Source organism: Protopterus annectens, chromosome 11.part0 (assembly GCF_019279795.1).
Source record: "Protopterus annectens isolate FY-2018-M chromosome 11.part0, PAN1.0, whole genome shotgun sequence".
Lineage (NCBI taxonomy): Eukaryota > Metazoa > Chordata > Ceratodontiformes > Protopteridae > Protopterus > Protopterus annectens.
Genome location: NC_056745.1, coordinates 217,935,036 through 217,949,342, shown reverse-complemented (window position 1 = coordinate 217,949,342; position 14,307 = coordinate 217,935,036). Strand labels below are relative to the sequence as shown.

Sequence of the window (14,307 nt, the reverse complement as noted above, 5' to 3'; positions counted from 1 at the left end):
GAAAATCTTTATGAGGTATTTGCTTTCCACAGGTAAGACAATTGTTAACTTTTACCGGCATCGGTTGGAGCAAGAAAAAAGATCCCAGCGGGGTATTTATCTTTTTTTGAAGACTTCGGTTCTGAGACTCAAATGAAAATTTCAGGAGTTGGCCGACCGGCACTTGCGAACTGCTTCTGCTTCGGTCACCGCATGGCAAGAAAGACTGATGTAATGGCATTGGCTGCATATTTTATACCCCTGACGACCTGACTTCATGGAAGAAGAGACAGCATACATGAATACAAGACTTTGGTATTCAGGCCAGCTGAGGGCTACCTGAAAGCAGATAACCCAAATGTGATGACTGCAACAGTGAAACACAAAGAACATCTGCATCACCAAATGAAATCTCCTCAAAATAAGAGTCAGGACTGAAAGACTCTTTTCCTCAGAACCATAGTCAAGTGGCGAAGGAATCTGGGAGGAATAAGTCAAGGACTTTATCGGAATCAGCAGTATCCTCCTCAGAAGAATCCTGCTCCTTAGGCCTCTTAACAGGCATAGAAGACAATGTGGAGCAAGAATAAAAACACCCTGTGAAGGCTTGATATCAATAAAGGCATTAAACAAGCCTTGAGTGAAGGTCTGCCATTCACTCTGGGGATCTTTGGGAGCAGGTGAAATTTGTTTGGTTTTCTGATTCTTTTTGAGTGGGGCTTCAACCTTAAAACATTTTGGAGGCTCTGACCCCTGATGGCACTCAATGAATAGTAGTCAGGACCTCTTCCCTAACTAAAATTTGAGAAACACTCCTAGGCCCTTCGGTAATAACCAACCTCAGTTCCCCCTGTACATCTGAAGCGGACATCTACAAAGCTTCCATGGATGTGTGTGGCATCGGGTCTATGCTGGCCTCCAAAGTGGTTTCGGCAAAAGAATCCAAGAAAGAAATCAGACACTCCTCCGGGCTTTCACTAGCCTCAAGAGAGACATCTAGTGGAGGTGGTACAGCCAAAGAATCAGATCTAACTTTCTTGGCCTTTTTCTTTGTAGATGGCTGGCCCTCAGACTGGGAAGATCCTTCCATGGTATCCTTAGCCAACTATTTAAGTCACTGTTTTTTAAGATAAATCGCTAGGGAAGAAAGCTGACTCGTCAACATCTTGGGGACAAAGGAATGACAAATACCAAGATGTATGGTCATGTGACATGCCTAAAGAGAACAAACACTGCTCATGACAACCTTTATGTGGAATCTGTCTCCTGCACTGGCATTTACCCTTTCTGGATGACAGGTAACCCAACAACCAGATTACATGGCAAATGAAAGATGATAAAATCAAAAACCCCAATGGGACACTTACCTGAAGCAGCAGATGAATGGGAGTTTAGACCGACAATCAAAGATGGTGTACAGACTGTATGCAAAGAAGTTCTGAGGACGGTACAGCCGGACGTCACTTTTATGCCCTACGCCATGCATAGGGAGCATAACGTGCATCATACGGCATACCCTTTACAAACAAAAGGCTTTGCTATACTGTTCGGACATCAGGCTGCTCCTGGCAGTGGATCCCACTATTGTGAAGAATACTGCAACAGTGATATGAAAGGACATCAAGGGAGTGACTGCATGCCAACCATAACCCTTATCCTTCCACCTTACCTCAGAAAAACCTCTTCCAGAACACTGACTATACAGACAAATTAAGTCTCAATGTTTGTTTTTAGTGATCAAATCACAAAAGGATATTATTCCCTTTTGTGATTTTTTTCTCATTATGTTGAATTTCAAAATGCTGGTATCACATTGGCACAGCAGGTAGCATTGTTGCCTCACAAGAGATTCCCCGGTTTGATTTTTGGCTGGGGTGCCTTCTGTGTGGAGTATGCATGTCTTCCTTGTGTTCACATGGGTTTCCTGTGGGTGGACAGGTTTCCTCCCACATTCCAAAGACATGTAGTAGGTGGATTGGACACTCTAAATTAGCCACAGGTGAGAGTGTATGCACGCAAGTGTGTGGTGCTGAAGAACTACTGTGGCAGGGCTAGCCACCCGCCACTGTAAACCTTGGCTCTAAATGATAGGGACTGTTGGAAGTGACACCTGATCCCATGTGCAAAAGTGAGAGAAAGGGCTGTGGAAGGATGGGTGGATGGATGATATCAATCACCTGAGTGCCAGTGCTTGTGCATTTTGATAAATCAACACATGCCTGCACACACAAACACCACACAAAGACAATCTCATCTTCACCAGTACTCCACAGTGAAGCCCTTCAATAACTACAGTTAGCCCCTCCAAATAAAAGTAATCCAAATTTCACAAAAGCCAGCGATTACTGCTGTAACGTAACCATTGCAATACAAGCAAAGTACACCCTCCCCCCCACACACACACACTTTTAAAGTCCAACACTGTTTTGTTTGGCTTTCCTTTCCTTTTTTTCCATATGGCCTCACCATAAAACTGCTAACAAGTTACATCACATTAATGTCTGTGGTGGTGGCTTAAAGAAATGCACTTAACATGGTATAATTATGTGGAACAATTGTAATTACTAGCATTGCAGACATTTTTGATTAATCACAAAACAAAAAGCTGTAGTTTACAAATAAGTACACATTTAATGTTAACTTTTTTGTTTTAAATATAAAATCAGTTTTGTCAAAACAAACAACATTCAAGGACGATGTTTGTCAAGAGAGGATAATCATTGCTTAGTTGCAGGAAATCCTAGCTCTGTGACCTCATTCCATGCAGCTTTACTTCAACTGATGTTATATATCCTCATGGAAAGTAGGTTATTTTCATACACAGTCTATGCTGATGCACTTGAAATATTAAAAAAAAAAGTAGACTTCCTCAGGACACCAAGACTACACTGCAGGAAAACCTCCAATTTTAATTTGTGACACTATATGATGTTAAAATTAAGCAAGGCCACAGTACTCTAACATCTACTCTAACCTTGTGTAACTTTCACAAAAATGAGACTGTAGTCAAACCAAGTGGCCATACCCCCTTTAAAGGGGTTTTGCTAGAACATGCATCAGATAGGGGTAATGATTTAAATGGAAGAAAATCAATAACTGAGCCTAATGGTTGACTTTCTCAACCCAACTCACACTTCATATAATAAGAGCCTTACCTCACTATGTACCAAAATGTTTAAAAAGTTAGGAAGAGAAAACGCATGAATAATACAGTTGGAGGCTGTTACTGATATTTAGAAGATTTGGACCAGAATCCTGAAAATCTCTAAACAATGTCAAAACACATGGCTCAATGAAATAGGTAGGCAGAATAAAATAATCTGTAACTTGACTGACTACAGCCCAAAGTACAGCAGTACAAAGACACATATCCACCACAAAGGTAGCTACAATCTCCTTAATGCAGACAGTTGGCCAAAATGCCAACTTTTCATAGAGAGGCTAGTAAAGAAATCCTTTCTTTAGAATTATGTAGTTGTTCGAGTGAGAAAATACCTCCTTTAATCCTTACAACACTAATACAGTATCAGAATTAGTTACAGCAGAGGAAATAACAGCCACCCAGTTCAAAAGTGCAGAAAAGGGGAAACAAGTCAAATAGGAACGTATGAATGCTTATTAAGTGCTTTCCCCAAACTATGAGTAGAAACACAATGCACCTTTTAGGATCATCATTTACATTCCAAATACACATTAAAAAAAATCATGTATTTTTGAGATAAGTTTAGGACCATACATACTTTCATTCATCTCACTCACCAGGAGAGAATGGAATAACTTGCAATATACGCGAACACTACGATGACAAGATGTGTGAAAATTCCTACTTTATGTGTGAACTTTATTTGCTGGTGTTGATTTTGAAGTAGATGGGAAGAACAAAACAACCCCCCCTAAAAAAAAAAAAGAACTGTAGGGGTAAACCCAGAAGAGAAAAATATAGCAATATGGTCATATATACACCAGCTAAAGCACTGCTGTTAGCTTCATTACTGACATACGCAAACAGCAAGTGTACCCCTCATATACTATGATTTGACCTTATACAATCCCTGTATAACCCAACTGGGAACACTGAATTTGTCACAGACTATAAAGCATAATATGTCTTGGAAAAAGGGCTCCAAAAACAAAGCCCAAGTGTCATGGCTATCCAAACCACATAAAGACAGCCCCCCCCCCCCCAAAAAAAAACAAAGCAAGTTAAGCACAACTGAATCATAGCAATTGTAGACTAATGAAGATCCTCCTCTCTGTGTGAAAACTAGAACATTCCCCATAAAAAGGGACAGTCTTCAATTTTTTTTTTTTTTTTTAACAAACTGCTCTCTGTTTTTTCCCCCCTGATAATGGCCTCAAAAACTGCAAAAAGTACTCCAGGGTCCCAAAGAAATCTGTAACCTACAAACTGCAAACATAACCATATATACCTTCAGGCAGCAGGCAATTGTCCTTTCCCTTAGGTCTTCCAAGTACTTTAGCTACGCTTAGAACAACAGTAATGCACTACACCATTATAAGGCATGTTGCAACTACCTTTGTTGCCTTATTACTCTAGCCCTATTCAACATATCCACTATTGCAGACATCTTCAATTAGAATACTGCATGCCCAGCAACTTAATGCATGAAAACACATCTGTATATTAATAAGAATAAAATACTCACGATATGCAACAACTTCAGTACATCCACAAACCTGTGATGGGGAGAAAAGTAATATGTAAACAGACCAGTGATATAGAATGGAATATGCTTTTTCAAATTTAATTTATACTCACACTTTCTCAGAGTTCATGATTTCTTGAGCAATATGGTATACCCTGGCCTTCCTTCTGCGGCCTTCAACCTGCAGACAAAAAAAAAATTGCTATGTGAGCCAACCGATCCTTCTGGGTGGTAATACAGGAACATGCAGTAAATGTTCATTAGGGAAGCTACATGCACTGGTTAAACCTAAACAATGCTAACTACAAAACCTCTAGGAAACATATGTTTCAGAACAGACAGGTAAACATTTACACACACTGTTGATCACAAACATTTCAGTGACCTGTAAACCTGATGGCATTATTAACAAACATGTTACACGACAATAACCAGATCAGAAGAAGGCACATCCATCAACTGCTTTGCATAAAAAAGAAACAAAAGAGCCTAATGGCAGCTTACTGCTCACATCATCTCTCTCATATTCTCAGTTGCAAGGGTTTTTTCTAATGTTCCATTGCATACGGACGCTGTCCCTCCACAGCTCCACACTTCTGTTACGAGACTGAAAATGTAATTTAAAATGACAAACTGCTTACAGTCTAGCCTTTCTAAGGGATAATATTACAGTTACTGACACATTTCCTTTATGTTTAATAAAAGTACGAGCGTGTAAAAACTCACAACAGAAAATATATGAATTATAGGATTATTGCTGCAGATTCTCATATTTATACAAAACGTGCCTGCCAAAGGCAGATGTCAGTCCTTTGCCAGACACTTTAGCGGTCAGAGACTGCAAACTCAAACTATGGTTGTTTGAGCCAGCCTTATAAGAATTAAGCTTTCTTCTTTTGGTACTGTGAAAGAAGGCGGCAAATGAAATGACATTAGAAAAGAAGCAAACAGCTCTTCTTCTGAACAGCCCTTCACAGTTCTTTGTCAGCTACTACTCAGGACTGTGCCAGGAAACTCACAAACATCAATTTTATACGCAAATGATTTTTTTCCCTCTGGGGTGGGAATCAAGCTCTTTGCATTTGTAGTTTTTAAAAACTACAACTTATGAAATCTGATAATTCTAACTTCTGGTCTGAAAGAAGAGAAACAAAGGGGTGATTCAGGTTTAAGGCTAGATCACACATTAGCTCCGACCCTGTGGAACAGAGGGATAAAGCCCTTACTGTGCCCCAGATGACTCAGGTTTGACTAGTGACATACATGCTGGAGGGATCAGATATGGGGAGTGGATGGGACTGAGTGTCTGATGCTGGCTCACCAACCCTATTGGGAAGAAGGTTGGCTAGGTTCACTACAACAGCAGCAGCCCAAAGAGCTGTGTGAACTCCACTCAGAAGCAGAGTATCACCTGTTCAGGAGGTTGCATATGGGTGGAAACATGCATGCATCTCCTTTAGACAGCAATTGTGGAGCTCACAGGACTGACGTAGGATGGTGAGGCGGTAACGGCATGCTCCTCAGCTGAAGTATGATGTTGCACCAGCATCTTCAATGTCCTCCTCAGCTCTGGACATAGGTCAGATTGAAACCCAATGAATGAGGAGAGGAGCTGGTGGCATCTGGGTTGAGCAGCAAAACAAAAAAAGGAGCACAGGATCACAGATTCACAGAACAAGACAACTAAACTCTAGTGGTTGGTCCTTCTGATTCCACACATTCCTGACAATGCAAAGCATTTTTTCATGAGGAATTTTGTTGAATAAACTATTGAGATACAAGAAAACATAAGTCCAATATCGTTTTATCACCCATTGCCAGCTAGCTATCAGCTCTCTTGAGAATGACCAGCTGATTCAATCCCCCATGGATCAAGAGCCAGTCCTGGAAGACTGCTATCCGAGTAGTCATCTGGGCTTTGTTTAAAAGCTTTTTCTATTGTTTGGCCTCTAACTCTCCTACCAGTGGATGAAGTACACTCTTGCAGACGTGATGGCCTGCTACGTCTTCCTCTGAAAGTGTCTGCATTGCCACATATGACTCATGAAGGCTGCCATGCAGATGTCTCCCCAACCATACACTGCATGCCATGCACCTCCTCCTCTTGTGAGGGCTAGCACTGCTGTTGGCCAGATCCCACCTCCCATGGGTGACCATGCATTATCCTCTTACTCCCACCTTCCTTCATTAATTCCCCAACTAGCTAATCTAGGGCTATACTCAAGGCTTCATCCCTCTGTGCACCAAACCAGCAATTATGAATTATTTTAGTCATTAAACTTTTTTTGATCTATGAACAGACTGAAAAACGTCATCATCGTGTACATCTTGTTCTGAGAAAGAGGCAGATAATAAATGTCTCTGTATCCAGATTTGCTCAGAGTGAGGATGAACTGGGCCTTACTTCTATAAGTAGGGGACTATGCTTAAATGATGAAAACCGACTTCTGTACAGAGTATAACGTCTTCACTGACTCTGCTTGAATCAGGTAGCAATGCAGGTAAGGATCAACATAAACTCACAGTTGTGCAAATACTGAAGCTAGGCATTTTGTAAAAAATAATGGGTGCTGCAACTAAGCCAAAATGAAAGGTAGCAAAATGAACAGGAGGTGCTTCAGTCTAAGTTTTCAGTGGGGCTTCAAAACTGGGATGTGCACATGATGGCTTTAAAGTGCAGAGGTATGACTCCCTGACTATCACTCAAATAACCTGGGATTACTAGTGACCAGATAATGGAGAAGTCAATGAGGAAGTGTGGGAGTAAATGGATGTTGCCAGCTCACCCCTCCTGGGAGGAAGGGTAGGGAGGCAGTTCAACCCCTTGCACTGCCTACAACTACTAGACAAAGAGATAACATTATGCAGCACATGGGCCAAGGATGATGTGTTTGGCTCTGCCAAGCCATGCCCATAAGGTAAGGTATCATGGGGAATGTGTACAATTACACATTCACAGTGGAATGGTGTAACACACCCTTGCATTTATGAGAATGTGGATATACATGTTCACAGTGGAAAGGTGTAAGACACCCTTGCATTTGAGAATGTGCATCATATACTGGGGAAAAGGTTCAATCCAAAAACAGAAAAATTCTGCTGGCTGCCTGAATGGCTCTTCTGCAACTAGCTCTTACTTCATGGTGGAACAAACAGGCCAAGTTATCAAAGAAAAAAAAAAGGAAAGAACTCCTGGTATGTTGAAGATTACTCTACCAAAGTAGACAATGTAATAAAATATATACAGATATACCACCACACAGATTTATTTCAATAAACACAATCCACAATATGCGTGAAGAGCTAAAAATCTAAAAACAAGGATGAAAAATAAGTAGTTTAAAATATGATGAGCACTTCCAGGTATGCCCCTCATCAGATCCTGTTCTTTAAAAAACACTTCCTCTTTTATAATTACAATCAACCAATCAGACATCACCTCCGAAGCTTCCTCTCTTAATATTGCTTTTAAGGGTATCATTCCGTTCAATCCAGGATTTCTATCTGCCTATAAATCAGCTATTCAACCTGTTTCAATAATTTCAGTTTTATTGAACAGGTCTACACCTTTTTCATTATTCTGTACCATCTCTAAAGCTAGGAAACAAGCTTTGTGCCTGGAATTAATCTGAATATGTTGTGATAAAGCGTTGGTAGGAATGGCAAGTCTAATGTTGCTAAGATGACATAATATCCTTTTTTTAGAGTTCTATTTGTTTTTCCAATACAGAACCCTTGGCAACCATCACAAATAGCAACAAATACTATTCTTGGTATTACAATCCACATATGTCTTAAGCTGGTACGATCGACCAGTAATGGGATGTGTTCTTACAAGGAAATGTGCCAATCTTATCAGTGATCTGTCGAGATCCAAAGCCTTCTTTGTAACAAAGGAGTCTTTTCAGATTCATCTTATTCTTAAAGGTAAACCTATGGCTTTCACCTACTATCAGCCTCAGATTATCATCCATTGTTAAGATCGTCCAGTTCTTCTTGATTAGATCACAGACAGTTGAGATATCATTACTATAAGTATATAGACATCTCAGACCGCCTCTTTTCACTTGACATTCATTCAGCTCTACTCTGACTTCTGTACCCTTAGCTGAAAAATATGGTCTTCCTCTAGCTCTTCTTTGACTACTCACTTGTTTCACTCCTTGTTGTATTTCAGACTCGATATATCCATGGGCTAACATCTCTCGAATTGTCCTGATTCTTGTTCATATACAGCATCATTCGTACAAAGCCTTGATGCCCGCAAAAGTTGACCATTAATCACGTGTGGATAAATATGTGAAGGGTGCATACTTGTCCTATGCAAGAGATAATTTTTCCAGCATGCTTTCCTATGTATCTATGCATCAAACCTCTCCCTCATACATTAAAAAAGTACTGTCCCAGAAATCTATTTCTCTAGTTGAATTACATACATCAAACTCCAAAAATGACATTGTAGCCCCAAACCTTCCACAAATCTTAGAAGCTCATTCTTATTGCCTCCCCATAGAAGGAACACAACAAATCTTCCATAGAAAATTATATTCTGTCTTCATGTGGTCCTTTTATTAAAAACATATTCATCCTCCCAATGGATTAGCTGTTGGCACACAAGGTGCCCATCGCCATCCCCCATTTTTGCCAATAATACTCAGTTCCATATATAAAAGTGTTGTTCTCTAGAATCAATTCTAATAATGAGCAGATACGTAGAATATCTGATCTTTCAAAACCCTCATATTTCTTCAGAAGTCCACAAATGGAATTTAGCCCACATTCACTTGGAATTACTGTGGATATGCTCTTAACATCTATTGTCACCATCACAATAGCTTTCGTATTAGTCAAATTCATAACAATTCTGTAGAGCCTCTAAAAATTGAGGTGTGTCCCTAAGTACGGTGGTGGTCATGGATACAGCCTTCTTGAGTTGATGCTGTACAAAGATAGAGGATGGTTCAGTGAGTCATCCTGTCCCCGATACAACTGGACATAAGGGTGGATCTTCCTTGTTTTTATGTACCTTTGGCAATCCATTTACAGTGGGAATCGTAGGATGTTCCACTTTTAGATAATCATGCAACTTCTCTGTGATACTTCTCAACATACAGATGTCATACAGAGTCTCTGTACAACTTTCTGTACTTCCCATTTTGGAATCTTCTGATATGTTTTACTATCACTGAGTATTTCCAACATTTTGTTGTGGCATTCTTGGGCTTCCATCACTATAACAGCTCCTCCTTTGTCATTTGTTTTAATTATATCATCATTCTGAGAAAGTTCATGTAGTGCCTTCATTTCTAACAAGTTCAAATTATAAAACCTATCTTGTTGTCTTCATATCATACGTTTGCCACTTCCATTTCACACATACGTGTGAAAATTTCCACAGCTAGATGCAACAGAGGAACAAAGGTACTAGGCTTCTTAAATTTGTCCCAGATTCATTCATCATTATGGTCATTTCCAAAAATATGTTTTAAAGTAATATTCCTGCCAAAACATTTGATATCAAAAGTAAATTCACTCACGAACGAAGCCCGGGGATAACCGAAAGACTTTTGTTCAGCAGTGAAACATGCTTCATTCAAAATAAATTTAGATAAATTCACAACTAAAGATTCACTTGATATGTTTATGTTGTCATTCTCAGTCTTTTCCTGCTCTGCCTGTTGGAAAGTGTCCTGTGCGTGAAATGTTTCTTTGGGGCAGGAAGATTGGAAAAAAAACAGAATATGGAAATCTTCATCTTTGGGTCTTATACTCATTTCAGTGTTGCCTGAGAAATTATTATTAATGTGATTACCGTCTTTATTTTTAGAATCATTACCATGTATCGCAGGACTGGGTTCTCTAATTATAGGTTTTGAACAATCATCGAGTTTTGAAGTCTCTTTTACTCCTGTTGGTATACTGTCCCCTTTAAGAGGGTGGGCCACATCTGATTTAAGTGATCGCTGTTGTGAAGAGCTATACAAGTACATCTTTTCGTTTCTCATACGTGGATACTTTCTTCTGGAGTCTTGGCCATTGAAAGATGTTAACATTCTTAAAATCTTGATAATCACTAGCTAATTTCCTAATTTTTACATTTTTCAATTCACCATCATATGAGATTAAGTTATGTTGTAACATTTCCACCCTACTCAAAAAGCTATCAGAGTGTCACTCTATAATTCAGCCTGTTTAGTTTCTACAAAAAGGGCTGCTTGCTCTTCCACAGGATGAAAAAACTCTATTGGCAGCCTGATGTATCAGAAACTTACTTCCAGGTAAATCTCCTGCCAATTAGCAAGCAGCTCCAGATATGATTTACCGTAAGTGGGCATACATTTAATGCTTAACCCTCTTGGAATAACCATGATGATGTAAACAAGATTGGAGATGTTTTGGTTTGTATGCAGCATTTTCCACTTAAAAACTTTGTCAAACATTTCATCGTTAGGGGACAGGTTTGGCTATTCAATATCAACATTATCTAAATTAAGTTTAAGTAATGTATTAGTCTGATTGGTGAACGTATTCTGTAAAGTTCCATCAACATTAAAAGCAGACTTGCTTCTCGAATCATTACCCAAGTGCAGATTTTGTTCTATGTTAAGTCTCTCTGCCATGTGCGAACCAAGATTAAACACAAAGGAAAGAACTCCTGGTATGCTGAAGTTTATTCTACCAAAGTAGACAACGTAATAACATATATGCAGAGATACCACCATGCACCCCCTTAAACCGGATTCCTCTTCCAAAACATTATTCTGCATATATTGTTCCCACAATTCCCTTTTTTCTATGTAATTTGCTCCTACCATTTTCTAAAGATCCTACTTCCAGTACATCTCTCTCTGTTACTATATTCACTACTTCTAGTAGGGGTGGTTTAGTCTTTGATTTCCATTTTCTAGTAATTACTTTTTTTTTTGGTAGCACCAGAATTAAACTCTGCAAGGCCTTATTATGTGGTCGAGTGGCCTCTGAAAGACATGCGTGAATGGGCGTGCCTTCGCTGAAGGTTGGGCGTTGGGCTGGCAACTCAGCACCATAAAAATCTACTGCCAATCATTAGCAGACTGGAGTTCTGCTATGGCGACCCCCTAACCGGGAAAAACCAGAAAGACAAACAAGGCCTTATTATGTCTAGGCAATCAAATTCTGTGTCACAGCTCAATTATTTCCTTAGATACACTAATTTGCTCACCCATTATTTCTGAAAGATTAGTCTGCAGGGAATTTTTAAAGCCTGCCAACTCATTGCCCTCCCAAAAATATGTTCCCAACTACCTCTTTTCTTCCCCATCACACCTCCAACATTTGCAATCTACCTGAGGAAAAATTCTTTGGAGTCTGCTTGGAGTATAAAAATACCTATGCAAACACTTCAAAGCAAAATCCCTAAATCTTCTAGACTTTGCATATTTGGGAGCCTTACATATATCATCGTATTGCTTCTTTGTGAATTGCTTATCCAACATATTTTCCCAATCCTTTCTAACCTCCTCGGATTAATTCCTATAGTTATCATGCAATATTTTATATGCCAAATAATTATCTATTTTTTAACAGCAGCTTTTGTTCTAGATTCTACTAGAAACTCTACCAGTGCTGGTCTTTCACAATGGAACCTACTATTACTTTCTCTTTCCTATACTCTAATACCAATCCTTGATAGGGAAAGCAATCTCTAGCCTTCGGTCTAAATGTATTCTTGGCCTCTTCCATTCTATTACCTTTCCCTCTCTAATTATTTGCTCCTAATACAATGGTTCCTTTGCCAGATTTCTTCAGTGAATTCTGCCCCTTGTCTATTCTTTGTACTCCTAATTGCAGTTATCCCTATTGGCAGAATCTCCTTTCTCCGTTCCCATGCTGGCTTTATTCTTAGTATAATTTCTGCTACTTTATGAATATGCATGGCTATTGTTATTCTCCTTAAGTATCATTATCAAAAATCCCAGTCTTGCCTTACTTCTTGAGCTTCCCACTGTTTCATCATCATCATCCCTTTCTACTCTGAATTATAACATTCTGATTGTAGTATGTATAGGAGTCTTAACTGGGTAGCTCTGAAGTACCCCTTCAAATCAGGTAATCTAAAAGAACCTTGTTCTATTGGATGGATCAACTTATCCCACTTGACTCTTGCCCTATTTCCCTCCCAGATAAAATCCTTTAAACTCTATTAAATTACTGTCCACAACCTCTCCCGTTGGTTGACAAAATATGCTTGACCTGTGTTATAAAACTAAAGGGACTAAAAATATGTTCACTGCATACATCTTGCTATTCTAGCCATAAAACAGATCTTCCAATTTCTCAGGTTTGTACTATCGTTTAAGTCTCTTTCTACAAATCCTTAGTTGCCATAACAGAATTTTTTGTAATCCATACTCATAAGTACTTCCATTTTATCATGTTCTCATAAATTTAGGTATTGCCGGACTAATTTGTGAGTGGGTACCTAGTTTATAGCTACTGCCTTTGTTTTACCTTCATTAATTTTGTAACCCACAAATACTTGGAACTGTCTCAGAATGTTCCACAGCACTAAAATGTCCTTTTCTTGTTTTATCAGTACAAAATAATATCTAAAAATAAAGCCAACTTTTCTTGATTACCATATCAATTATATCCTTGAATTTCTAAGTCCCTTATTTTCTTTGTCAATGGTTCTAAATATAAATGCAAATAAAGGGGAAGATGACACCCATGCCTGGATCCTCTGTTTAAACAGAACTTATCAGAGTGGACCCCCCCCCCCCAAACTTTTATTTTCATCTCCTATCCCTCAAACATCTTCCTAATTAACCTTATTATTGGGTCAGGGAATGCAAATGATTCCATTGCCCTAGTCATAAAATCCCAGCTTACTCAAATGCTTTCTCAACATCAAGGCCCAACAACAATGATTTTTCTTAAAATATGCTGCCCTCTGGATCATCACTGTTCTACTAACGTTGTCAAATGTGCGTCTCCACTCCACAAATCCACAGTGACCCATACCTGTCAATATTGGCATAATCTTTGCCATTATTTTAGCCATTATAGACAAACACTTTATATCCATGGTTTAGAAAAGAAATGGGCCTATATGAAGTTAGATCTGATGGGTCTTTACCATCTTTGGGTATTAACAGTCACCACAAATTTCTTCCAGGATATTGATGCTTTTCCTCCTTTTAAAATACTGTTAAACAAAACAGTCTAGATATTTTTCTTCATTAACTGAAGATGTACAAAGTTTTGTGTTGTTTGTATTAAATTAATAGAGGGTATTCTGGCTGCATGTTTTTTTGTTTGTGTTTGAGGGATTTCATTTCAAATAAAAAGTTGGTTCAAATGGATAATGACAAGAAACAAATGTATAAAAGATCAACCTGCCAGACATTAGTGTATCCATGTAACAAAAAAGCTGAAACTAGACATTTAATAAAAAGCTTTGTAACCACTCAAGAAGAAAATTGTAATACCACAACCAAAAAGCCAGCAGCACCCGTTCCAAATAGAAGTCAAAAAATTCCACTGGAATACAAAAGTAAAAGTACGATTTCTGTTTCACCAATAAGCACTTCTGGCACACAGATAAAAATCTGTTTTAATTTCACAGCATTGAAGCAATAAAAAACAGCACAATATTAACTTCCAAATAAAACTCCTAGCG

At 38.8% G+C, this 14,307-nt stretch overlaps 1 protein-coding gene across 1 annotated transcript in view; it reads right to left on the bottom strand.

The window, feature by feature from the left end:
- Nucleotides 1–14,307, bottom strand: part of FGD6 (FYVE, RhoGEF and PH domain containing 6) — a 1,320,563-nt gene that overhangs the window by 1,191,291 nt on the left and 114,965 nt on the right. Inside the window, exons 3-4 of the mRNA XM_044087187.1 lie at nucleotides 4,760–4,827; nucleotides 4,647–4,677 (exon numbers count right to left, since the gene is read on the bottom strand). Coding sequence (XP_043943122.1) covers nucleotides 4,647–4,677; nucleotides 4,760–4,827 — 99 coding nt within the window. The remainder of the gene's footprint in view (nucleotides 1–4,646; nucleotides 4,678–4,759; nucleotides 4,828–14,307) is intronic.